General features: G+C 37.4%; 1 protein-coding gene and 1 long non-coding RNA gene across 3 annotated transcripts; one reads left to right on the top strand and one right to left on the bottom strand.

Annotated features, from left to right (window-relative positions):
* Window positions 1-1,451: 1,451 nt before the first annotated feature.
* lpcat3 (lysophosphatidylcholine acyltransferase 3) lies at window positions 1,452-25,416 on the bottom strand. Of its 2 annotated transcripts, none has more exons than XM_016670551.1 (13): window positions 25,194-25,416; window positions 21,017-21,124; window positions 16,712-16,821; window positions 15,270-15,363; window positions 15,111-15,148; window positions 11,865-12,043; window positions 11,622-11,730; window positions 11,424-11,510; window positions 9,676-9,839; window positions 6,606-6,753; window positions 5,104-5,259; window positions 2,864-3,007; window positions 1,452-2,779 (listed from the first exon to the last, which is right to left on the bottom strand). In XM_016670551.1, exons 1-12 carry the CDS (start codon window positions 25,276-25,278, stop codon window positions 2,888-2,890), a joined length of 1,398 nt encoding a protein of 465 aa, XP_016526037.1. In that variant the 5' UTR covers window positions 25,279-25,416; the 3' UTR covers window positions 1,452-2,779; window positions 2,864-2,887. The 2 variants fall into 2 exon arrangements, with proteins under 2 accessions (XP_016526037.1, XP_007550225.1); XM_007550163.2 differs by having other exon boundaries at window positions 16,712-16,818.
* Window positions 25,241-25,550, top strand: LOC107835997 (uncharacterized). Its single transcript, XR_001661848.1, has 2 exons — window positions 25,241-25,331; window positions 25,415-25,550. It is a non-coding gene; the product is annotated as an uncharacterized LOC107835997 (long non-coding RNA).
* The last annotated feature ends 790 nt before the right edge of the window (window positions 25,551-26,340 follow it).

Genomic DNA, 26,340 nt, shown 5'->3' with positions numbered 1-26,340 from the left:
TTGCAGAATCACAGACAAATGATGTGGAAGGTTGGTTTTTAAATTCCAAAATGAAAATATTTTATATAAATTACATAGTTGCAAAAATAAAATCAAACAAAAGAAAAAAATCGAAATAAATTTTGATTTTTAAAATAAATATAAAAATAAAATGTAAAAAATTAAAATAAAATTCTCAGTACAAAACTTATAAAACTCCATAAAAAACAAGCTTCATTCACTGAAGTATTTGGTTTGAGTAATTGGTCAAAACATCAGTCATTTAATTTAAGAATTACTCCAGGTTATCTGGAAGGCCTTTGAGGTTTATTAGAAAATAAACGGCATCATAAAGACCAAGAAACGCAGCAGAGATCAGGCAGAAAACTGACTGTAAGCAAGGAAAAGCTGCAGAGATCCACAGTCACACAGCTGACATTTACAGAAAAACAGTAAAAGAAAAGCCTCATTATCTAAAGGACACAGGAAATACATGAGAGAATGAGTTCGAAATGAAGCTTCTTATAATCTGTGGCAAAACTTGAAAGATGTTTATCTTTATTTATTTCAAACAAACTACAGATTCCTTATATCTGTGAATTTGAAGTATTTTATAAAGAGTGGATAGAAATTTTCCTCATTAAGGTGAACAAAGCAGAGCACTGCAGGTTTTTCCTTTGAATTAATTTGTTAAAACCCAGGACAGAATTTAGTTTGGCTGTCTACAAAATCACATATTATATATATTATTTCCCCAGTAGAGTTGAGAAACTACAATACAAATTTAGCCGTTTGTCAGATACTTTATTATACTGTGTTGTTTTTGTCCTCTTTCTGCAAGTTTAGAGGCAGACTCCCATCTTCTTCTCTCACTTTAAATATTTCCCCACCTCCCTTTTCTTATTTTTATTTCTGTGCCCATTATATTTTAAATAAACCCAAACTAATTTCTAATAAACTTATATATATATATATATATATATATATACATACATACATACATACACACACACACAAGTGGAGTGTCACGGTTAAAGCTGTGATGCTCCACTTGTGAAAGTAAAATAAGAAATATTTAATTGTTCCCTCAGGGAAATTCTTTGAGAGCAGAAGTGCAGCGACTGCAAGATACAAACAAAATAAGACATAAACGTACAAAGCAGATTATAGAAATAGTTGGACCGATTTTAACAATTTAAATCCCTCGCATCTGAAAACAAGATAAAGAAATAATAAAATTAATCCACAAGGTAAAAACAAAAGTAATATAAAAGTAAATCAGACAGGAAAACGGAAGAACTCTTGCTGCTCAAAAACTCAAATGCTTCAGATTTTCTTCAGTCTTCATTTCTTTTCAAGTTGTACTTTGTATAATCGTGCAATAAAAATCCAGCTGTGTTTTATTCCCGGAGCACATCTGCTAACACAGGATGTTTATTATTTCTAAAGCTCATAAATAAACTGCAGAGAACTTGCTTAAAATGCAGCATTTTATTAAACATTACAAAAGTATATTTCAAATCACATCCACCTCTCACATCCCGACGTTTTTCGTTTTTGTACATTTGCTTCAGATAAGGCAAAAAACCCCAAGCCTCTTGAAATAGCAAGTCATCAATTAATAATCAGCATGTTCTGTATAAATATTACTGGAATCTGGGCCGTTGCTACAGTGAGGTTTGTCCTCGAGTTTGTGAAAGGACGGCGGCGGCAGCAGCAGCAAATTTCACCCTTACCCAGAAATGTACACATTACAACGAGGCATTTGGGTTCTGATCTTTCACTCTGATTAATTACAGCCTGCTGTTAGAAACACCGGGGCAGGCTGTAGTGGAAATCATAGCCACCGCATGTTTAATAATATAAAAAACAAAAAACACAGCGTATGGCCCCTAATCACACAGATCGGAGTGGACAGAGGGACCAGCACCACTGAGTGTGATTCACTTTCACATTTGTGCATTTAAAAGTGAGGTTTAGCTGAAAGGCAGGAAAATTATGCATCTTATAGAAAAAACAAACAAAAAAAAAACTACGAAATGTTCATGTTCATAAAACCTTATATATATGTGTGTGTGTGTGGAAAACTCCTAATATTTTTCAATTACAAATCAAATTAAATCCAGAACAGACATTCATTGAATCAAGGCCATTTAGAGTCAGGTTTTAGTTGTACAGTGTGTGATTTTACAGTGCTTGTATAACCACTAGCAGCCATTTGCAGAGAAAACAAGCCCATCATCGCCTCAGCCTTTCTGCAGAAACGTGAGCATGTTGTGTCATGACATCAGGAAGTGTTATGTATACATATATTTATATTCATATATAAATGGCGGCACTGTGCTTAAACCTTCTGTTTGGTTTTAGTGCTGCTGCTGCTGAAAGCGGGCGCCAGACACGCGTCGACGAAACGACAAAAACACAGGAGCCTAAAAACAGAACCTGTGACTCATAAGTGCAATCCTGTGTCGACAGCATGAAAAGTCTCTTCAGTTCCACAAGTATTAAAAATTCCCACAAAGAAAGAAGAAAGTGATAACGATAAACAAGCAGGAAACTGCCCCTGATTGGTTCACAATTACCCCGTGTGGCACAATGGTAATTTCCTGTAAACATTTTCTCAAAATGTTTATAAAAACCACCCCTCCCACTTAAAAACACAAAAATATATAGAAATTTGTTTTTACATCAACATATATTCATATTTATATATTACTAAAGGCCTTAAAATAGTTTGTGTTCTGCTCCCCAAACGCCACAGTTTCCTCCCAGGGTCGAGGAATTTCAGCCTTGAACGGACTTGGAAGGAAAACGGAGTTAGTTCACTCTGGATTAATTTAAAAAAAAAAAAGCAGATTGAAAAGGTGAAAATGTGACCCCTCACCTTTCCAGGTGTCAGAACCAGGTTTCAGTCTTGTTTCTTCTCTCTCCGGTCCTTCTTAGGCACCAGAGTTATACGTAGGAATGGCAGAATTAAATAAGCCACGAGGAAGAACAGGTGACCACAGAAGTAGACGGAAGAATACACCTGAGAAACAAAACAAAGATACACTTTAAAGATGGGCCGAATGATCACATGAATTTGCTGATTCAAACTAAAACAAATCACATATTTTCTTCTTAACAGGTAACGAGTAAACAGACTTCTCTGTTGAAATGGTTTTTGAGAGAAAATGCTCAGTTAGAAAGAAGCTTAAATAATGTCGGACAAAGCAGGAAATGTTTAAGAAGCTACAAGAAAAAATGTATTTCTCAGAAACAAAGTCAAATTTCAGGTGTGGAAGTTGAACAGAATGCAACAAAAATGTTTCTCCCATCTGAACATTGGAGCTTTTAACTTCCATCGGTCATGGGAAATCCTGGATTTGTAAATGTTGGAAATCTCACAATCAGGGTACAAGACTGTAAACACAACCTGCTGATATTGACCTCATGATTATTAAAGCAAAAACAGTTTGAAATGTAATGTCCATAATCATGGCTTCAATGTTTTAAGTTGATAGTATAATCCTGTTATCTGTGGAGCCACAGTTGTACTCAAAATAAAAGAAACCCATTACAGACACTGCAGCTCCAGATTTAAATCAAATTTGTTATCAATCTGCAAAAAGTGAGAAAAACTGAATATCAGTTTTATTTCCTTGAAAAAAATCATATTCAAGATAAATTGTAGCTTTCTGGTGAATTATCGAACAATATTTAGTTGGAAAAAGACAATTTCTTTAAACTGCTTCACATCTGTGTGGTGTGGAGTCGACCGGGCTGCACAACCTGTGAGCAGGACAACTGGATTATATTCACCAGTTCCTGTGGATTTCTCGGTTTAGTCTCTGAAACATCTTTAATGTCACCACAAATAGTTTCCACTGGAATAAGGCTGAGGAATTGGACTGGCGGCTCCATAACATTAATCTTTTTTACTGGTGTCTTTGGGATCTTTATCTGGCTGAAATATCTCTAAATGTGTTTTGGGTTTATGACTAAAACACATTTAAATATAAAGCAACGTGATCTTCATGTCGCTTTCAGCAGAGCGTTCCAGGTGTGACCTCAATTGGTGTGAGTCAGTTAACCAATCAGAAGAGTCCACATCCATGACATCATCAGAGGTTTTCCTCATTGTTTAAAGAGGCAGTGATCATTCGCCGTGTAAACTTCTGATTTCAAAGCCATTAATGAATTAATCTTTGACGTATTTTCTCTCTCGTTATTGTGGCAGTAGCAAATAGAAATCATGTTGGTAACTTTAACTAACCTAAAACAAAGAGATGTTTAACTTCAGACAGTAAGAAAAAAAAGTCTGTCTTTTTATTCGGTGTAGGTAAATTTCTGGTTTTGACTGTAAATAATTACCGCTTCCCTACAAACCTTTTATATTCCTCCTGTTTCTGCACTTTTTATAAATCCTTAAAGCTCCCTAGGAGAAACGGACAGCACGGCTTTGTGCAGCATCTTTCTGTTTAATAAAGCACTTTATTGGCCCAGCAGGGGTTCTGACACCAAAGTGTGCCGGGTCCACTGCCAAACATAGTTTAGTTCAGCTCAACTAATGCAACAAAACAGTAAGCCATGGCAGACAAAGGCTTTGCGCCGTCTAATCAATTTGTTTCAAGCAGATTACAGAGAGATTTACTGTGAAAGCCTCCGACAGGAAACCACAGGGTTTTCTTATGGCAAAATCTTAAACTTGGAAGCTAATTACAGATTGTTTCACAACTTGATTTGCTTTCTCACCAGCTTCATGTGCATATTTTTTTAGTTTTTTCAGAGTAAAAAGAGAGAGGAAAAAAAGATAGAGCAACGTCTGGGCATCCAACCAACCGTCATAAAAGAGGAGAAAATAATTCAGAGGAAAATCCCACTGCAGCGAGCTCACTATAAATTCACTAAAATGGGACCCTGTGCTGTATTTCAACACCTCACTGCTGTCTTAGCAACATATTCCTCCCAAGCTGAGCCCTTTGTGCTCTTATTTACAGTGCACCTCTGGAGTTTAAAGAACTGTTTTGCATAAGATACTCAAAGCGCTCCCTGAGCTGAAAATGGAAAACATAGGAGAGGTAAAAAAAGATCCCCAAGCAGATTTATCTTCTTAGAGGCGTAGCCTCGGGAGATGTGTGTTACCTTGAGCCATTTGTCATAGGTGAAAAGGCAGAATGGCACCAGAGGATACCCCATGAAGAGCCAGTGAATAAACTGCTGAACTATGTAGACGAAGGGGTAGAAGTGGCTGTTGGCCAGGCTTGTCAGCAGGGGACTGTCCAGCACGAGAGCCTGGGCCTGTGCACAAACACATATAACACATGAATGGCAATAAAAACACAGCAAAAATAAGATTTAATAAACTAATCCCACAATATTGAATCAATGTTTAAGTACTAGTAGAATGGCGTGCTTCTAATTAACAGTGTAAATCAATGTAAATAGTAATTTTAATGCAAAAAGAGACACATTTCTGACACCAGTGATTTACTATACTAGTGTGCAAAGGAATTGAGTCTTCTTAGGCTAAATACTTGAAATTTACAGCAATCCCCATGTGAAATCAGATGTTGCAGAACTGCAACATTTGTCACATTTTCAGCTGGTTTGCTTTCACACTGCACCATTTCAAACAAACCAAACTAATTGAACGAACTGTCCCTCCCTCCCCTGTGGTGGCGCTGTAGAGAGAACTACTGGAAGAACCAAGACGAAAACCTCAGAAGAATACCAGCACAACTTCCTTCTTCACAAAATATACACAAAAATGGAGTAGCGTCAGATTTCAGTGGCTGTAGGATTTCTTCTATGTCTTTGGTAAAAAAAACTACGAGTCATTTCTCCCTTTAGCGTTAGACACAAGTGTTTGTTTTGGTTGTATTTACCCAGAATGCCTTCTGCTCTACTCCACTTCCTTCTTTAGTAGAGGTGTCTGGTCAACATATGCATTCAAAATGCACCAGAGTTCACTTCAACTGAACAGCAACCGAGGTTTTTAAGCGGACCAGTGTTTGGGTTTTGGTCCGCAGCAGAGTTTGATTACGCATTCACACCTCTGCAAACGAACCAGACTTCCTAGACAAATGACCGATAAAAAAGAACCAAACTGGGCTGGTGTGAATGCACCCTCAGTTGTCAAGTCCCTTAAATCTGATCAGAGGTGCAGCAGAAGCCTGTTGAAGGCTGCAAAAAACATGTGGTAGAGGCGCAACCTGCTAATGTAATTTTCACCAAAATGCGGGTTATCTACTGTTAATATTTAAGGCTGTACTTGTTAAATTGAATTAGTTTAAAGAAAAATCACTAAAATATTCAAATGTGCACTCAATTATTGTATTTCAATTACTTTATAGCTGCCATTCGACTCTGCAACAGTCCTGGTTTAAAGAAATAATTAAAAGTGAGTTAGCAAAACATTGTTTTTTCAGATTTGACTCTTCTTTTGTCCTCTACTTGTCTTCTTTCCTCACGTTTTAATCACAATTTGATGCCACAGTCAGATGTTTGACAGAAAATTAGCAAAAAAGTCTTGAAATCTGATCTACCGACCAAGATTAATTTGAAATATTACATGGCTGCTTGAAAAAATTGGGACTATCTATAAACTTTTGTTTTCTCTTAACTGTTCTGTGTGGAAAACGAACCTGCCGCTCTACAGTGATGATGAAAAACTCCATGGAGAAGCACAGGATGTATCCAGAGTGAAGGCCGTGCCAAATGGTTAAGAAGAGCAGCGTGGCCACATGAGACAAGGTCTTATTTCCCAGGAACTTCAACCGCTTGAACACATGTCTGAAAAGAGGAAAAAGCCACAGTCACAAATCACCTTTTTGGCCATAAAAGCAGCCAGAAACACCTCAGCTGTCACAGCGGCTTGAACGAACTCACCGGCAAGTCGTTGTTGCATAGCAACTGAGTTCATTAGTACATTTGAACTTTACATTTTCTAAGAAAGCATCAAGCGTAGATATATATGAAAGATGTCAAGTTCACACATTGTGTTCTGTGTGAGCGCTGATGGCAGGCTTCTGCACTGGCTGACGGCCTGACAAATGAGTGCAGGAAGTGCTGCTGCTTACAGACTCAGACGAGCCTCAGTGGGCTTCAGACAAGCTGCCCGTTAGATGGTTAATGGTCTAAACTCTACAAGAAACTTGTTTCAGATAGTTTCAGATCAGTCATGTTTGCTTCTACATCTGAGAGAAACATGATGACATATTGGAAGATCATCATAAATCTGTGCAGATGGAAGCTACAAAGCTAAACAACGTGTTAAACTAATAAGATAAAAACAAAATATGATGCCAAACGCTTTTTTTAAAATACTTACTGAGTTATAAGATGGTTATAAAGAAAACTAATTGTTTGAAAATGTTTGTGACAAAAGAAAAATAATAATCAGGATTACTTAGTGACACATTTCCAGATTTATTTTGATTTATAAACATGACCTGGTTCCAATTACTGATTTATAAATTTATCTTATGATTTTTTAATTCATAAATGAAACTAGGAGTCGATATTGAACTGTTAGCATGTCATGATGGTCTTCAGTCAGAAGCTTCTTTAGATTCACTGAGAGACTGGCTGCTGCTGGAGATGCTTCCTGCTGATGATCAGCATGGATGAAGACTCTCTGAAGACACTCGGCTGATTTATGACAACATTTAATCTCCCTTTGGGAAAATTACTGAATCTGAATAAACATTCCTCAAACTGATGAAAGCTAATAAGAAACTGGATCTTATTTCCGCTCAGTCTCGCAATCTGCTTTGCCAGGATTTTTGCCAACAAACCTCGTCTTTGCTTTAGAAATCTATGAATCGAAAATATAAATGAAAAAAATAAGATATCGATGTTTGAAGGTTTAGCTTCATGTGGCTTTCTGCTTTTGCACATGGAAACAGTTCATCATGCTAATGAATATTGATAAAATTCTGTTTTTTTGTTGTACTTTCTCTTAAGTGGAGCAATGATACAACAGAAAACTTTGTTTTTAAAATCAAAATGTGAGTGAAATTATTTCTATATTTCAAAGTGATATGTACAATTTTGACCCTTGTTGTATTAAACTGACACCAATATTGGTATTTAGTTAAAGGCCACTGAGCAACTTGCAGAGAAAACACACATTCTTGTAGCCCTCAACTAGCTTCTGGCTTATTTCCAGCCTTATATTTGATTATTATTCTTATAGGTAACAGTGGACTTCACAGACATTACTTCAGGCAGAAACCCAATCTTTAGAAATAGTTTATACATTTTAAATTCAGTTGAGGCCGGGCCCATTTCTGAAAGTTGAAGTTCGCCTTGTTTATCTTTTCCAAAAGCAGTTTGATGCGTGTTTGGGAACAGCGTCCCGCTGGAACAGCAAGCTGCACCAAAGTTATGCTTATCTGGCCCAAATTGTCGACTCAAATGAAAGGAAGTTGGTTTGAAAGAAACAACCTGGAGTAATGCCACAGTATGCGTAACGTCAACATGGACTGCAGCCAAGAAAGAACCACCTTCTCCAGCGGTAAAACATTCAGGATTCATAAAGGTTTCCAGCTGCTGCAGATTGATTTATTACAAAAAAGGAAGCAACTTTACCTCACATAACTGACTGGACTGCACCAACAGGAAGAAGATTCAGAACAGACATCAAAACTGGCTTAGGAGGAGTGAACTCTGTTATTAACCTTTTAGAAAATGGTGGAATATCCCTGAAACTACAATTTCTGATAAGTAAAGTGGCCACAAATTCAGACTGAAATGCCAGTAAGTTGCTGCAAAAAGACTGGCTTCTCTGCATTTGCTATGGAATAGTTAACCTAAAAATGTATTGGGTGTATGTATACCTGTACATCTTATGCTGTTTGTGAATGAATTAGGAAAAAACACTAAATTCTAATTTGCAAACTTAATTATGTTTTTTGTTGTAAATAATCACTCCATACAGAATAGAAGAACAGGTCAAATGCATCACTAATAGAGAAAAAGCATAATATGGCATCAATGCAGATGAAAAGTGTGTGCAAACTTCACTCTGGTGTCAAATATTATGAACCTTTTTAACATTCTGAGCGACAACAGAGGCGACACGAAGGCATTCGATCTAAACTATTGAGGCGCTGGGAGCAGAAATTCAAAATTGGTTCACACGACTCTATTAATAGGCATTTGTGGGTTAAATAATTAGATCATCCATGTGTCAAGTATGCTCTGCGTTCACTAAAGGCAAATGATCACCTACATTTCATCCCCTTAATATTTTCAGTTTTACTGTTTCACAGCCAACCCTCCTCTGCTCCGTTTTCTGCTTCGTAAGCAGTCTGAAGAGCGGAAAACGAAAGAGTAAGCAAAAGTTGTTATAGCATCCAGCGGAAATGGACCGTGTAATAAACCATAAGCTCGATAAATAAATTGCTTTGTTTGCCGAGGTCTTCATTGAACTGGGTCAGGTGCTGGAGGAATTTAATGTGCACAACTTGAGCTGGAAATTGTCAATGATTCCTTTTGACCTGGATGCCTACTTCCTTCTTGTTATTATTCCACAAAGTGTGGATTCTGATTGTACGCCAGTTCTCTCTCTCGGTAAAGGAAAGCCATAAATGGATAACTAATTGAACCGTTTCCACTACTGCTTCGCTGATAGCTCATTAATTTTTAACTTTTACAACGCCGCTTCACTTTAGCTTAGGGAGCATTACAGATGTTAGAAACCCCACTGACCTCGCAGCCCAGGCGTTTGTGTTGATGTTGAAAGATGCTATTGTTCCTCCAAAAAGGGGCGTCGTCTCAAAGAGCCACACTTTCATATTGGCACAGGCGTCCCATTGATGTTTACCATTGACTACGCCGTTGTAGCCAAGACCAGCTAATATACAAACACCCTCCTAAGACAAATAGAACCCAAAAACACAAGGCATTTGTTCAAACAATAGAACCTTCTTAGTTTGATGTAGCTTCATCATACATGACATTTAAATTAATTTAATGTTTCTGCAGAACAGCAGCTGTAAGAAGGCAAGAACAGATTAGACTAAGTAATAAAAACTCAGGTTTGCTTTGGCTGAAATACCACAGAGCTGATGTGACTGATGTAGAAGAACAACGTGAATCTTTTTAACAAATCCTGAGTAAAATGAGCTCTGATGGGAAAAACCTTTTCTAAGAAACAATAAGGATCATGAGAAAATAAATATTTCATTTTAATTCATCACCTTTCTCTACAGCCACACACTGTGACAGACCATTGATAAACTACGCTCTTTCATTTATTAATTTCATTTCACAACCAATCAGAACGCATCAATGCGTTCCTCAGGGTTGGATACTAACTACTTACATTTACTCAATTGCACTTACTTTGGTTTTTTAAATGTACCTTTCGGAGTATTTTTACTACGCTATACTTTTTGCTTTTACTTGAGTCATTTCATTATGAAGTATCGCTAATTTTTGGGTAATCTACCCACCTCTGGTATTTCCTATTCCCAAAATGCAACTCTGGTTTAATGATAATTAAACTAGAGTTGTTTTTCTATCGTAGCTGGTCTCGTCTTTTGCCTTTTCCCAGTGGAGGCTGCTTGGCTTAACGTGAGGCCTGCAGTTTGAGCTGAATCCATCTCTGCAGATTGCTTCAGGTCAGCCTGTGGCTCTTTACTCTGTCTTTTAAAAAGCTACTTGTATCTCCACCGCATCATCGCCTCCTCAAGGCATCTTCATGGCGAAACTTCACTTTAATCTCATAAAGGATTTTCATGTCTTGTGCAGTCACAGTAAAGTGCAGAGGTGGGCAAAAAATTGTACTTAAATGAAAGTAGCACTACTTCAACATATTTTTACTCAAGTAAAAGTAAAAAGTAGCCATCCAAGAAGTTATTCAAGCAAGAGTAAAAAAGTATTTGGTAAAAAGTCTTCTCAACTACTGAGTAGCTAATTAAATTATCAATTCTTTAATATTAAAAAAGTACATTGTCAGACAGATCAAAATATGAAGCCAAGTGGAAATTTGGGGATTTTAAGAGCAAAAACAACAGTAATTCACATAAATAACAAAAAATATCAAAATAAGACAAAAGAAAATTTTCCCAAATCAGTTTCTGCCAAAATATAACTTATGAATCTTTAACAAAAACTGCATGTGTGTGTCATTTCCTGCTGCTTTTTTGGTTAAAACATGTTTCTTCTTCAGTCGGTGGGTAGAAAAGACAGAAATTTTACTCAAGAGTATCGATACCTCATAATAAAAATACTCAAGCAGAAGTAAAATTATTCCTTAAAGTAATTTTAAAAAAAAGTTACTCAAATAAATGTAACTACCCAGCTCTAATAATGAGAGAGTTATAATAGATTTGTGCTTCTTTCCCACATAAACATTTAAATGCCTTTTTAATAAAAAAAAAAAGAAAAACAGGATGTCAAGATCATTTATGCAACACATTTGGCCCAGTTGAGATAATAAAGAAACGACTTACCGCTATAACCCAACAGCTGACGTATTTATACAGCATAAATTTGCCCCAAAGCAGAATAAAAACACAGCGGTACCAGAAAGGCTGAGCCTGCAGGAAGGAAATGGTTTTTATTTTAGAAAGCTTGAATAGAAAATAAACAACATAAATGTTTTATCTTGTATCCGTGTTAAAACTGCACATCATGACTCATGTTCTCACCTCGTACTCATCTGTCAAAAGGTAGGTGTCTGGAAAAGAAGGACTAAATATTGCATACATCGCCAGGCACAGAAAGCCCAGAGCAAACCTCTTCAGAGCTGGAACAACACTGAAACAGATATTAAGAGAGAAAGGTTAACTCAAGGGCTGTGTCTCTGCTTTGTCTTTTTAACCAGAGATCTAATTAAGATAGTCTCTCTGCTCATTTTTCTCCGGATCGCTCGTGGTTTTCCCCTCTCGTACCTGTTGGGAGGCTTTCCAGGGCAGTCGGTGAGCTCCCTCGACACCAGCTTCTGGTAGTTGCGCATCGTGAACTGGGGGCCCACCAGGAACCCGCCGTAGAAGTAGGAAAACCCAAAGACCTCGAGCAGCGTGGGAACTGACGGCAGAGCGGCTTTCGCCTGATCGGCGCTCAACTGCGACTGGGTTTACAACACATGGGAAACAAGGAATAGATATCAGTAGAAATAAAAAAATAAATAAAAAAGAAAAACAACTGCAGACAAATGTTGGACGACGTGGCTGAAAAACGCCTCATGATAAGTACTTCACATCAATTGATATCAATAACTATTGATGAGTTTTTTGTTTTAAATATCTGAAATCCTGAAACTGGTGGAGTGACCGTTCCCGTTTTAGCCACAGTTTCCACCGCAGGGCGTTGTTTTTCATTTCTAAGTGATCAGGCGCAGCAGAGAAACCTGAAACTGCTGCTGCGCCAGTTACCCAACAGACTGTTGCTAGGTAACCACAAGTTACTCTGCAGGTTGTTGCCGAGCATTTCTGGATCAGTTAAATGGATATCCTAACAGATGCATCATGTACTGATATTGATCACGCCTCTATCGCGGAACATATTGTTATCGATTTGTACTGCTGACCTAAGAAGAAAAGACCATCCACCTAAGCTCGATTCTCTCATTAATCAGAGAAAAAGCCAAGAAATTCACAGTAACTCTGGGAAAAGCTGCAGAGATCCATAACTCAGTTGGAAGAATTTGTCAACAGGAAAACTATTATTCTCTAAAAAATATGGCCTTTATGGAAGGATGGCAAGAAAAACGCCACAAGATATCCTGTTCACACTTTGTTACAAGCTATGTAAGGGAAACAACAAACGGCGAAAAGCTTGCTCTACTCAGATGAGAACAAAATGTACGTTTGTGGTGAACACTGTGTGCACATTACCCTGCAAACACGTTATCTGTGGCAAAAAATGGTGGCAGAGGCATCATACTGTGGCCATGCTATTCTATAGGAGGGACAAGGAAGTTGAGGGCAAGATGAGTGTGTAGAGAGATACTGAAAGAAAATCTGCAACATCCTACAAAACACTTGAAACTGGGACAGAGGTTCACTGTCCAGCAGGAAAACGACCATAAGGAATATCCACGTGTTTTCCTGCTGTTGCAACAGTCCAGATCTAAATCCATCTATAAAAATGTATGTACACAGATGCCCTCCATCCGGACTGACTGAGCTTGCAAAGAGTGATGAGAAAAAGAAAAAAATTCAGTCTCTAAAGGCTAAAAGGCTGTAATTGAAGTGAAAGCTGGGTCAACAAATAATTAACTCAGGGCTGAAGGCTAGAAACAAATGCAAAACGTGCATTTAGTTTTTGTTTCCAAAACTAAATACAGAAAAATAAATCAAAATCAACATTATTCTGTGTAGGTCTAAAATCCCAAATGAATCCATTTAAATGTTTGGTTGTAAGAAAATATGAAAAGGTTCAAGGAGATGTTTCAGCTGGGAACGTTTCAGTGGTCCTGGGATGATTATTAAAAACTAAGAAAATCAGTATTCAGATTAAACTCATTTATAGACACAAGTGAAAAAAAACAGAACAAAAACATGCAATTAGGATTCAGTAAGTGTGACTCAACAAAAACCAATAAATGTGTGACAACAGAAATTGTCACACATTTATTTTCTCTGCTGGAAATGAACAGAACCTTCCACAGCAAGTAAACAAAGTAAAAGTTATCAATAAGAGTGCATAAAAAAATAAAATAAATGAATTCAGGGAGAAATAACAGCAGATAATTGTGACTGGAGCTACATGATGATAAAACCTTTGTTCTTTTTCACCTGTACTGCGGTGTGTTACTAAAAGGGAAAGTGTTGTGGTTTGTTTAGAATAAAGGATCATAAGACCAGCTCCTCCCTAAACAAAAGCCCTTTTGTTTCCATGGCCTGGATTGCAGACCGTCCTGTTTTTAGAGATCAGGGGTGATATACGTCTCTAGCTGTCCCAGACAGCGACTCATTTAGGATTAAACAGTTTTAGGAAAATATTTGAGATACTACAGATGAAAATTGCGATAAACTTATCAATCCTTATTTTGTCACACCGTGTTTCTGTCCCTCTCCATGAGCTTGGCATTAAAGAAACAGTCCTGGTGTGATCATTAAGGAAGGTTAAAGTTCATCCCATTGGGTTATTATATAATATTAGAATACAAAGTGCGGTTGTGATATTGTACACACTGATAATACAACAACAATTCAATATATTGTGCATCTCCGGTCTAATTTGTCTGTTGCTATCGCTGAATGACTGACTGGAGAGAATAAAAGCCTCATGCTCTCCTGTACATCTACTTATTTATTTCTGCTTAATTTATGAATTTGAATAGTCTTCAAAAAGTCTATTTTTCAATAGAAATGCACAGTAAATTGAATCGGGCAACAGCACAACAGCGAAGGACAGCTGGGATGAAATATTCAGTAGGATAATACATGATCATTTCCACCAATACTTCTAGGCTTTTGGATTCGTTTCACTGCTCTAAACACCGACATGTGATAGATGTAAGTGAATGAGTTGCTAAAGCTCATAAAAGGTGGTGATCATAATTGATATCATCAGTGCGACATTCAGCTGTGCTATCGCAATTAGACATTTTTTTTGCAGCCCTAAGTTTTTAGCAGAAAAAGTTTCTGATGCAGATCCTCCAGGCCTGAATATTTTAGATGTTTTCCACACCTGATTTCAACTGATGGCTGATTAACAAGATTCTGTTGAATGCAATCAGGTGTGTTAAATCAGGCAAACATCTAAAACATGCAGGGCAGTGTGCCTGGAGGAGCAGGGTTGATCTAATACAAGAGTGTTTAGTCCTCAAGAGAAAGTTTAGACAAGCTCGCTGACATGGCAGGAAGGTAATTCAGCCTCTTGAATCAGGTGTTTGAGGACTGGAGTTGTAGAGTCCTGATATAGAGTAAATACTGCCATAATAATTCACACATAAAGCCCTGCAGCTGCACAGTATAACTTCTTATACTCTTTATTTTTAGTTTAGACAAACCGCCAGGCATTATTCTTTGCTGAAAACTCCTTCCCTTTGATTTTTTCTAAGATTAATACAAAGAAAAACAGGAAGCTACGAGAAGATAAGAATGAGAGCAAATGAAGTGCAACACAGTGAACCCATTGGATGGATAATATAGTAACCAAATGTAAGCAAAACAGACGAGCCAACTCACTGGTTCTTTGCCGCCATCATAGAAATCAAATGCCAAACCTGTGAACCAAACAAAAGCAGAAACTGTGAGCGACAACTCGACTTATACTCGTCATGAAAAAATAAATGAATCGAGTTACTGGTTTTATGATTGAAGTAGAATCGGCTGTGATCGACTCACCGATGAGTTTCAGTGTAAGGACACAATGAGGCATCGTCCACTTGATGTCGTACTCCTCTGTTGCTGTGTAGTAGTATCCTGCCAGCAGGTACAGCTGCAGGAACACAAACAGAATATGAAGTGATTCAGTCGCTGTAAGCATCGTTAGATTACAAGGCAAGCTGTGGTCGTCCTCCATCTTTCAGCAATGATCCAACATAGCTGAGACCGAATGGATCTTCAGCAAAGATTCAAGTTGTATTAAGTCCTGCTAGCATGCTAACTACCTAAGCTGTGTATGTCTGAGCAGACATTGCACATCTCCAATCTGCAAGAGACCAGCTCTGAAGACTGGAGTTGTAAGATTTTATATTTTAGCATAAAATTAATGGAAACAATTTGGTCATCAACAGCTTCTAAAATCTGGTAAATGACCTGAAATGAAGGACAGAAGCTCCCAAATAGCCATGGGCCATTAAAGCCAAAGCTTTAATTCCTCCAATCAGGTCGGAGAAAGAGCCGGAAACACTGGAGATCTGTATTAAACACACTGGTACTGTCCCTCCCCCACCTGCTGCTGCATGCTCCCTGTCAGCATGTTATTATAGGAGTGATCCGACGCGACTTTTTAATTTCTGATACAATGTCGATATTGCAGCTCTGAGTATTGGACGATACTGATGTTGACAGTATTCACACAAACATCCTTTTATTGCTTACTTTGTCGTTTGGTCTGTTAGAAAGGCCTTGATCAAGTGATTATTACTTATTAATAACAGTCATCAATAATAGGAATGAGAACAACTGACCCAAGAGCTTCTGGATAGATTTTAGATGCAGGTTGATATAAAACATACTCGTTTTATTTTTGTTTTTAGCTCGGATTGATATCCGATATTAATATTGGATCAGGGCACACCTATATTAGTATAGATGATGACGTTACAAGAGCATCGCCTATTTAACTGATATCATAAAAGTCAAAACATCTTTCTGTGGTTTCCAATCCATCCCCATGAGCCAATTTCATCAAAAGCATTTTAATGGCAAAATTAAGCATTTAAATCCTGTGAAAGACGAGAGAGTCATTTTAATTTTACCTGCTGCATTTGGCTTAATTTTTAGATTTCTGCAGCACTGGTATTCATCATTTATTGCTCAGGTTCATCTCACTTTTAAGAGCCTCTGAAGAGAAGATGATTATTATATTATGCTAATTTATAAAATCAAAATGCTCCTAATAAAGACAGAAGAGAGAAGCTCAAATGATCCCTGGCAAAAAGGGGCAGCGTGATTTTTGCCTGCTTAAATCTGAATTAAAGGTTAAAGCCATAACAGACCGAAAGGTGGTAAAATATATTGTAGAAAAGAAAATGCAAATACCCAACAGTCCGTTTTTAGAAACATGTATCCTGGTGGGTGGACACATTAACCGGGGCACATAAAGATGAGGGAACGCTCACCATTTGAAATGTAAAACTGCTCAGGACGCCCGTTACCGTCCTCCCCATGAGCCTCAGCATCAGAAACTGGACGAAGACGCATACTGCGGAGTGATACAGCTGGGAGCCTGGGAGGAAGGCGGACAGAAGGGGGAGATGAAGGTGAGTGCAGCCGAGCGTGACCTGTTGGACTCAAAACGTCAATAGCGCTTTTCTTTACACATTTTGGCATCGGCCGAGACGGAGAAAGGCAAAGACATAAAACATAAAACGAATATAAGAGTAGTTTTCAAAAGGAGGAAGATAAAAGCTACAGACCTGCTGTAAAGTCCAAGCGAAGCCACAAAAGAAAGAAAAGGGAGAAATCAATGTTTTGCTGTTAGAAGTAACTCTAAATGGCACTTGACCACAATGGAGCCCAGGCTCTCATTATTTTACTTTGGTAGAAGCTGATTTGTTATTGCTTCAGAAGTTTTGCTTGTCTAATCTCAGGTGCAAATAAAGTTACACCCAGTTTCAGTCCTTGTGTCTTACAAGTCAGGACGTGATTAAAAACAAGCTGTTTTTTAATCGGTTGTAAAATTATTTAAATCAAACTCATCACTAGGCAGCAAACGTCAGCAGAAATATCCTGAGGTCGTTTTCTCTATGACTTTGTGGAGGAAATCTGGTCCACTCTTCTTTGCAGCTTCAGCTCTTTATCAACATTTTCTTCGGCATTGCTCTGTTACAGGTGTGGCACCTCTAAACTTTTGCCATTTGCAGCCATTTTGCCCTAGATTTCCTACCGTGTTTGGGTTCATTGCCGTGTTGACGACCCAATTTCTTCCAAGTTTCAGTGACTGCAAGACGTGTGGCTCCAAAGAAGTAAAAGAAGCCTAAACCATCACTGTGTTTGAAGAGTTTGAGCTAAAAATCAATGTTTAGTCTTAACAAACAGCAACGTTTGGACGTCTCTACGTCGGCCCATTGAGTCCATGTATAGATCCAATACAGTATATTATATTCTACTCTGTTGGTGTGATGTGTCTAAAAAACATTTTCTCATAACTTTGAGGTTCGTTAACATTAACAAACCAAAGCAACACTGCCATGCCCTTTTTAGAGCGCTCGGCATTGCCGCCTGGGAGCCTTTGAAAACAAGTCAGACTTGTTCAATGGGAAAACCCTTGAGGTTTTTCCTCGTTTCTTTCAGCTTTACAGGGTGATTTTACTAGGACGTCCACATCTAGCAGTCTGGACTTCAACTTGTTTGGGAATGGGTTTATAAGCATTCCCAGACTGACGGACGATAAGAGTACCTTCAGTAGGGTCATTGCTCATGTCCTTCCACTCTGGTGTTGTGTTAAAACACATCAGGAAACAGGCAGAAATCCCTTGTTTTTAAATAATGTTGAATGTTATTGGCTGCACCTGGTTGATACTTTCACACCTAAAATCACAAGTGAAAGGAAAGAATGTATTTCAAACACAGCTTTTCCATTGTTTTTACTGAAGTGTGCCATTATTTTGGCACACTTGACTTTAGATAAATAGTAGTTTAAATAATTTTAGAACCTGAAAAAGTGTCCCAAAATAATTAAATGAGCAAACCAATTGGTTTAAAAACAAAACATGCTTGGATAGTTGTCAACTAAACTAGGCTAACTCGTTAAAATTATTAGTTATTTCCTCTACTAACAATAATTATCATCTTAATAGCTAAATGAAACACATGTTTAAGCCACATCCTGCATTCATCTGTTTATCTACTTCAGATCTGAACTAAACACAAAGTTTTCATTAGTTAGACTGACTTCTTAAGTATTTACAGCATTTTATCTAATTTTTTTTTTTTTAAAGGGAACAAGTCTGCACCAGCAAGCATGGCGTGAATATTTAGATGCACATTCCTTGTGGTCAAACCTGCTGGCAAAGTCAAAGAGAACCAAATGCACTTCCCCAGAAGTGACTAAGCAGAAGTTGATGATTCATCCAAATGTAAAACAGAGACTGATCTGTAGATGCACAGATAAATGTCAGACTTCACCAAGCCAACAGATTCAGACCTAAAGCTTGAAGTCGGATTTTGTCTCAGTCGAGAGAAGATTTCATGTCTCTGTCAAGAAACATGTATGAAGTATCTGGCTGTTTTCTGCTTAAAAATTATTCACTTTAAAATAAGTTATTTAAATAACTTATTTAAATAAGTTATTTAAATATAAGTTATTTAAATACAACATACAAATCATGGGTCTTTTTGTACTTACTGCAAAAGTCTTTGCCTAATCCCACATAATTCTACCTCACAAATTTCTACACGTAGAAAAAGCTGAGATTTGTCTCTAGACCTGATGTCGACCTTTTCATTGAACTCTTCCAACATAATTTAACTACGTTTGTTATTATTCATCAAAACATCATTTATTTATATATTATGTATTTATTTATGTTTATTCTATTTGTAGAAATGCACACACTTTTTAAGTATGACAGGAGTACTTTCAAGTAAAAAAAGTTATTTGCTTCTGCAAAATAATTTGCCAAACTTAACTTCAGGCTTAATTGTTTGAAAATGGTATTGTCATTTTAAACTAATCTTTAAATAATCTTTAGTTTTATAGGACAGCCTCACATTGTGGATCCACAAACAGAAATTGAAAGAAGATGAAATCAGCAGATTGTGAAATCTGCTAAGAGCAGTTCTCATTTTTTTAAATATTTAAACGTTTACATCTTTCAGAAAGGAAATGACCGGTTTAAAGAAGTACAGGATGGTTTAAAAAGTGAATGTAATGAAATAACTATCGCATATATGCATGGATGAATGTTAGCCATTTCATTTGTTTTGAGCAGTATTTGCCTCCTTTGCCACAATTTTAGTACATTTTGAGGCCTGCAGCCTTCTGAACGAGCTGTTCTTCAACATTTCAACCATGCTGGGAAACTTTTCTTAAGTTATTTCAAGATTTTCTCATTTCCTTCAAGTACGTTGAAGAAATTCAGTGGTGAAGAAACAGAGGGGAGAAGAGGAGGTTAGCAAGCTAAAAAGGAAGTAAATTATCTACAAATCAAGATTATGTGTTAGTAGACATTAGATGAAAGAAAGCCTTTCCATCAGTGACAACAAACACATTAAACTTGTTTTCATTCCAATAAGCCTTAGAGAGAGACTTCCTACAAAATAAATGCTTATACAGTTTCAAAAACAGAAGGATATACTGGAATAAAACTGTTAGATGTGGACTAGTTTAAGCCTCTGTGGTTCAGATGTGTGAAATGCTTTAAACGACTTCCTTTTCTATTGTGTTTTTTCTCACACGAAACATTTTAGAAGACATAAAAAAAATATTTAACTCCTGTAGATGTATTTAGTGGGGCAAAAGCCACAAAAAAACTCACATAACACCTAGTTTTCCAATGACCTGGTTAACACAAAGGTCACCTGGATTTATTTTAATTTGTAAGGCTGTAAACTGTAAAAAAAATAAAATAAAAAAAGAAAAGAAAAGAAAGAAAAAGAAAGATTCAATTTGTGAGTGCCATTTTTCCAGGAAAACATCTAACTTCATAATCTGGTAGTTATTGAGTATTAGGATGTGTTTTTGATTGTCTGCAATAAAAATTTAAATATAAAACAGACAAACCAAACCACCAATAGCATGCCAACTGACAGGAAGGTTAGCAACTTCCACAACATTTCACAATGTACAAGGAGAGGGATCTTACACAATCCCTCCATATCATGCAGAGTCCTCGGGCCTGTCTTTGCCTCACCTCACAGATTTTCTACCTGATTATTTCTGGGAACCGAGATGGTTCTGTGGTGATTAGAACAGAGATTTTCTAAAACGCCCAGGGTGAGCCAGCTTTAGGTTTCTGGCAGAGAGCACTTGGTTTTTATTTAAAATATTATTTCATAAAATCTCATAATGCCATCTCATCTAGCAAGATTCCCAGAAAATCAGGGCACAGCATCATACATTCCCCACTGTGCTTAATTAGAAAATATCAGCTGGCTTTCCACATATTTATCCTTTGTTCAGTACCAAACACACCTGCAGCATTTGTTGCCAAAAAATACAAAGTTAAAGTATTAAGTTTAACAAACACCAGATGTTTTTGTTTGTGATGGTAGGACAGAAAAGTTTTTTTACTTGGCACTCTTTAATGCAGATCTCCAGCAGTGAACTTTGGAGATTATCTAACATCATAAATGTGCACAAACTAAATGCTGTTTTTTTTCTACGTGCAAATGTTTTAAATTTCACCCCATTGCAGATGCAAATCAAACAGTTTTACTGTGAAAATCTTTGCAACGGTTGTACATTTTCCTCTCCATCTCACCAAAGTTGAATGCTGCTAGCGCCAAGCCAGAACAAATGTGGAACAAGTGGACAACTGTGGCGGGCTGGTAGAAAAGGAACCAACGATACACCAGGGCGAAGGGATACCCTGCAGGAGGAAGAGATACAGAAGAAATATATTAGTGCATGTCTCCGGCTGAGCCAAGTGAGCCACAGTTCACTACCGATATCAACAGCAGAGACCTTGTGGTGAAGGGAGTTGCACGTACACACAATGAAGCCTGTGAAAATCATTTGAGAGAATGTGCGGTGTGTTGTAGACAGACGGATTAGCGCTCTGTGATCAAGGTAAAGTTTGTTTTTCACGAAACATGGTCTATTTGAAGCTGTATGTAAACGCAATCAGGGAATGCAGGCTGGTTTGATAACAAGGGAGCCATCAAATTCAGTCACATTTAAATCCCCAAACAGTGAATAAATTCACCTGATTGGGTCTAGCGCAATCCAAAGTTCACGTGATAAGCAAACATAAAGTTGAGCGCTACAGGAAACCTCCAAGAAGTCGGAATATCAAGATTTATATGAGGAACATACTTAAGTAAAAGCGGATTCAAACCAAATCATCTGACTATATTTAGAGAAATGGTTTTGTAAGCTTTGTGAAAGAGGGAAAAAAAACTGAACCAGTCATTTCTTTCTTATGAAAATGTCATAAAAGGTTTCATTTTGTAGCTTTGTAAACCAAAGACTGCAGTGCTATAAAAAGTCTTCCCCCTCCTTACAGATTCAGACCTTTTCCCCATTTTAGTCACACAATAATGTTTCAAATCAAATAACACCAGACTAGTGTTGCATGATTTAAGGAAGCAAGGAAATTGGACCCTGTTAAACTGGTTGATCTGCAGAATGTATGGCAACTGTCAGAAGTCCCTTACAAGTTTCCATTGTGATTCAACATATCGATTAGCTCTTTATCAAAGATAACTTTAGGTAAACAAAAACAGTTTTCAAATGATAACTGTACTTATCAAGTAGAAAAAGAACATGCAGTATACTAAAAAATCTCAAAGAGCAAAGCTTTACTTTCAAAGCCATTTCTAAGCGAACCAAGTGAGAGGCATTATTCACAAATTGAGAAAAACAGAGGAGTGGTTCGCCTCCCAACATCAATACAAGAGTGCATCCCCGACTCATCCAGGAGGAAAGGAGCCAAGAACATCTACAGCACTACAGACCGGACTTCCTCAGAGTTCCTGATTCACTGGGGAAAATGGCAACCATTAGAGACTTCCTGAGTGAAAATCAATGTTGAGCAAAAGAGCACGTTACATTTGAATACCCAGACGTTGGGGACAAATATCCTCTGACCAGATTAAACAAAGGTGAACTTGCTAGAAGGGGTTTGTCTACAACTGGAGGAGAATTAACAACATTTCAGACAGCTCTACAAGGTGGTGGTAATACGATGGTCTGGAGCAGCTTTGCTTCTTCAACGCATCAACGACAAGCAGTAAGACTGCAAGGCTGGCTGCAATCAAAGCATGCAGGATGACAACGCTAAAAAACCAGAAAGTCCACCTCTGACTGTCTCAAATTAAACAGAAGGGAGTATCCTAGTCTAGTCCTGTCATAACAGCAAATTTTGCTGGATAATAAACTGTCCCGGTAATTATTGTGATAAACGATGATGAGGTTTGGAGACTACTTTCAAATAATATATTTATAATGGCAAAATAATACAAGTTCGCCCTGACACAGATCAAGAAACTTTCATTTTGTTCCAGCGTCTCAAAACACTGGATCTGAAAGATATTTTGACTATCCAAAATAAAAAAACTAAAACCTAAAACAATAAATAAAATGGAAATAAAACCCACCTATAACTGAAACTATAAATAAAATAGATTATGATGTCCCAAAATGGCGCTTCAGTAAATCTTAATCATCTGAATGGAAATTATTGCTCCTGAAGGAAAACTAAGCTAGGCTGATGGTATCAACCAGCTCACTCACTCTTTGGTTACCTAGCAACAGCCTCCTATGTGCATGGTAACTGCTTAAAAATAAAAAACCATGTGGAGTGAATAAAACAGGGAGGGTCACATCACCGGCTAGGCAATATTTCTGATATTTTAAAACAAAAAAAACTAATCAATAATTATCAATATCGACTGATATCTTTTCCAGCCATATCGTCCATTTCCAAATCATTTTAATTTACCACGTGGTTAATTGCTTATTGAGAAAGCCCAAGTCTGGAATTAAATCCGACTGGAATCGATAATGCTCAAAAATCTACCAATATGGTCGTATTAGAAGAATCCTGAAAAGAAGAGTGAGCCACATTTCCTTCAGAGCAATGTGACGGACTCATTGACAGTTACCACAAATACTTGATCGCACTTATCAATAATTATTTTCAATTAATAAATTAAGTCATCGTTTAAAAACTGCATTTTCTCAGGTTACTTTTGTCTCATATTAACATTTTTTTTTATATTTAAATGTGTGAAGTGTAAAATAATATGCAAGGGTGGGGGCAACTAAAAGAGCACTAAGTAAAAGGAACCCCTGAAAATTAATGATACTAGTGCAAGACAGTCACTACAGGTTGGCTGTATTATGCAACAAACCTTTAGCAACATGCAGTAAGAGGATGACTCGAGAGGATAACGCAACCGAAGTCTAATCTGAATGGCCATGTTCAGACTACGTAGTATTATTGGAAGGAGTCCAGAGGAAATCAGACGTGTACATGTGCTGGAGCAAAGTTCACAGGGGCCAGCTCTCTGACGTGCAAACATTTGTAACCCATTTTGGAGAGGTTACTCTGTGTCATGCTGCATACACAAAACTGAACCGTTTCACAACTCGACGTCAAAACGAGTGCTAAAACCCTGGAGGTGTGTCTGGGTTTTTATAACCAACTGACGTGTCCTGCTGTTCCTGCACACATAAATAGCCATACTAGTACACCGACACACAGATGTCACATCCAAATCAGGGCTTCCTGTTAAACCTATAATAAACCTGCAGGTCCGATGGTAAGGCCAAAGATAAAGTGTGCTTTAAAAAGAAGTCAGAATGAATGGTCTACCTGTAACCACCTAAGAGTTTATTTTATTATATTTTTGTATTATTATTGTGCTGAATGTATGTGGCCACAAATGACTAAATAGGATTTGATTTCACTGTGTTTTTTCAAGTCCAAAGTCAGAGCAGGTCTGAACTGCTTAAAGTACTACTGCGTAGTTTAATGACTGCAATATCACTGTGCTTGGTTGGTAAAACCTCCCTGACCCACATCACATTGAGAATATACCTTATATTGTCAAGAAGATGATGACTAGACAGTACAGACAAACCGAATGCCACTGTTAAAGCAATCTTCTTTTAACACCTCAGCAGAGTCACAGGCTGACTGCACCCATGCCATGCTGCACTGATGAAGAAATGCATGACATTCATTCAAGCCAAGCCAAGTGTACCTACTTCTCAGTAGGCTTGCATTTCTGCATTAAGACCTTCTCTAGTTAATTTCAAGTAATAACATTTTCTGAGAAACGTAATCTTGGGTTTTCCTTAAAAATTAACCAGAGTAAACGCTTGAAAAGCTTCACTCTTTGTTTTCCCTTTTTTTAATTGAATTACTTTTACACAATGACTTTTTCTTTATAGTCTAACCTATTAAAATAAGAAATCATTTTGAGCAGTTTTTTTAAACATTGAATTTAGTTTGAATTGTGGCACTTCTTGACCTTCAGACCTCTTTCAAACTGAGAAATGAGGTCTTGAAAGGCACATATTGGCAGCTAGCACACAGGTCCTTTCACCTCCACCTCCATCTGCACCACCGCAACATGAGCCCACTCACAGTTCAACCAAAGTGTGGTCAATTAGTTTCTAAAGTCTGCAACTACACCTTTTACTCAATCAACCATCACACATGCCTGTAGTTAGATTTTGTAGGAAAACCTTTGAATATTTTAAGTCCTAGCCTCCTAGATATTTAGATTGCACTATGAGAACGGGTGTGTTAATTTTTAAATAATATTATTGATTTAGTCACACACATAAAAGGCTGTTTTGCAGTTGAGTGGCTGAGTTAGCTGACACCAACAGTTACAGAAAACACAGGCAGCAGTTAGATGCTGTCACCCGGACCGCTGTCAGCCCTCCCGGCTAACACACCGACATCTTCATCAGGCCAAACTCACCGATTAAAACCGATAAGATGAGGCGAATCGCTGGCTCCGGCGAACCTAAAGACTCCGACAGTTTCTCCAGCAAGGGAGCCGCCATCTTTCTTGTGGGCGGAATCCTATCTTATGCGACGAGTCAGTCAACTTTGGAGGGTGCGCTTTTTTAACAGCTCAACCCCATATCCACGCTTTAACGGCTCGACCTCCTTTAACTGTCAGGTTTTCTCCTCCTACAGGTCCTCCTCTGATGTCTTCATCATTATTATATCAGGAATTATTTTTTCTGAATCCCGTTTCTTAAAGTTTTTGCTACGAAATCACCAAATGTGGGCAGTAAGCCTGTCTGACCGTGAAGCAAGCAAAAAAGAAAAACTGTTTATTGAAAACAGACGAGGGAATGTTGTGCCTAGTCTGCCCCCATGTGGCCAGTAGAAGGTACAACAAGTATGGACACTGAAATAAAACGTTATAAAACATACAAAATCCCGTCATTTCTATCGGTAATATGATTTTAAAACAGTATTTACTATAGAAGAAGCGCTTATATCCACAAAAAAAAATGTGGATACACATATTTTTAAGCAAAAGGTATCTAAGCCTTCAGGATATGAATAATACCGGCTGGATGGTGATTGGCTGTTGAAATAGCATGAGAAAGAGGAGGGACCTTTCCTCCATAAGTTACTCGAGTTCATATTTGTTTTTTGTAAGGTTAAGACAGATATCTGTCATAATTTGTGTCTCTTCCTCGTGGTAATTAGGTGTTTAAGCCAAATGTTTGCATATATCAATCAAGTTTATTTGCAGTTCAAAGATATTTACATCATAAAAACACAAAAAAGCAGTCATAAAAGACTTCACACTGTAAACCTGTAAACATTACATTTTGTCAAAATCAAAATGGTGGTCAATGTTTATATAAAAAAACACAACCCTTTTTTGCCTCATTAACTGATTATAGATGTACTCTGTTTTAAGTCAGTTTAGTAACAAAATAAACTGATTAAATGTGCAAAAAAAAAAAAGAGAAAAAAAAGATTTTTTAATTCCCATAAGTTCTGGGCAAAATGTTTTGTATATTCTTGCACAAATCTAAAGTAGTTTACAGACATTTTGGCATAATCTTCTGTAAGAAGTTATTCACTGGGTCAGGTTTTTCTGT

Source organism: Poecilia formosa, unplaced genomic scaffold (assembly GCF_000485575.1).
Source record: "Poecilia formosa unplaced genomic scaffold, Poecilia_formosa-5.1.2 Scaffold34, whole genome shotgun sequence".
NCBI classification, from domain to species: domain Eukaryota; kingdom Metazoa; phylum Chordata; class Actinopteri; order Cyprinodontiformes; family Poeciliidae; genus Poecilia; species Poecilia formosa.
Note: the sequence above shows the minus strand (reverse complement) of the source record. Positions and strands in the feature narration are given on the sequence as shown.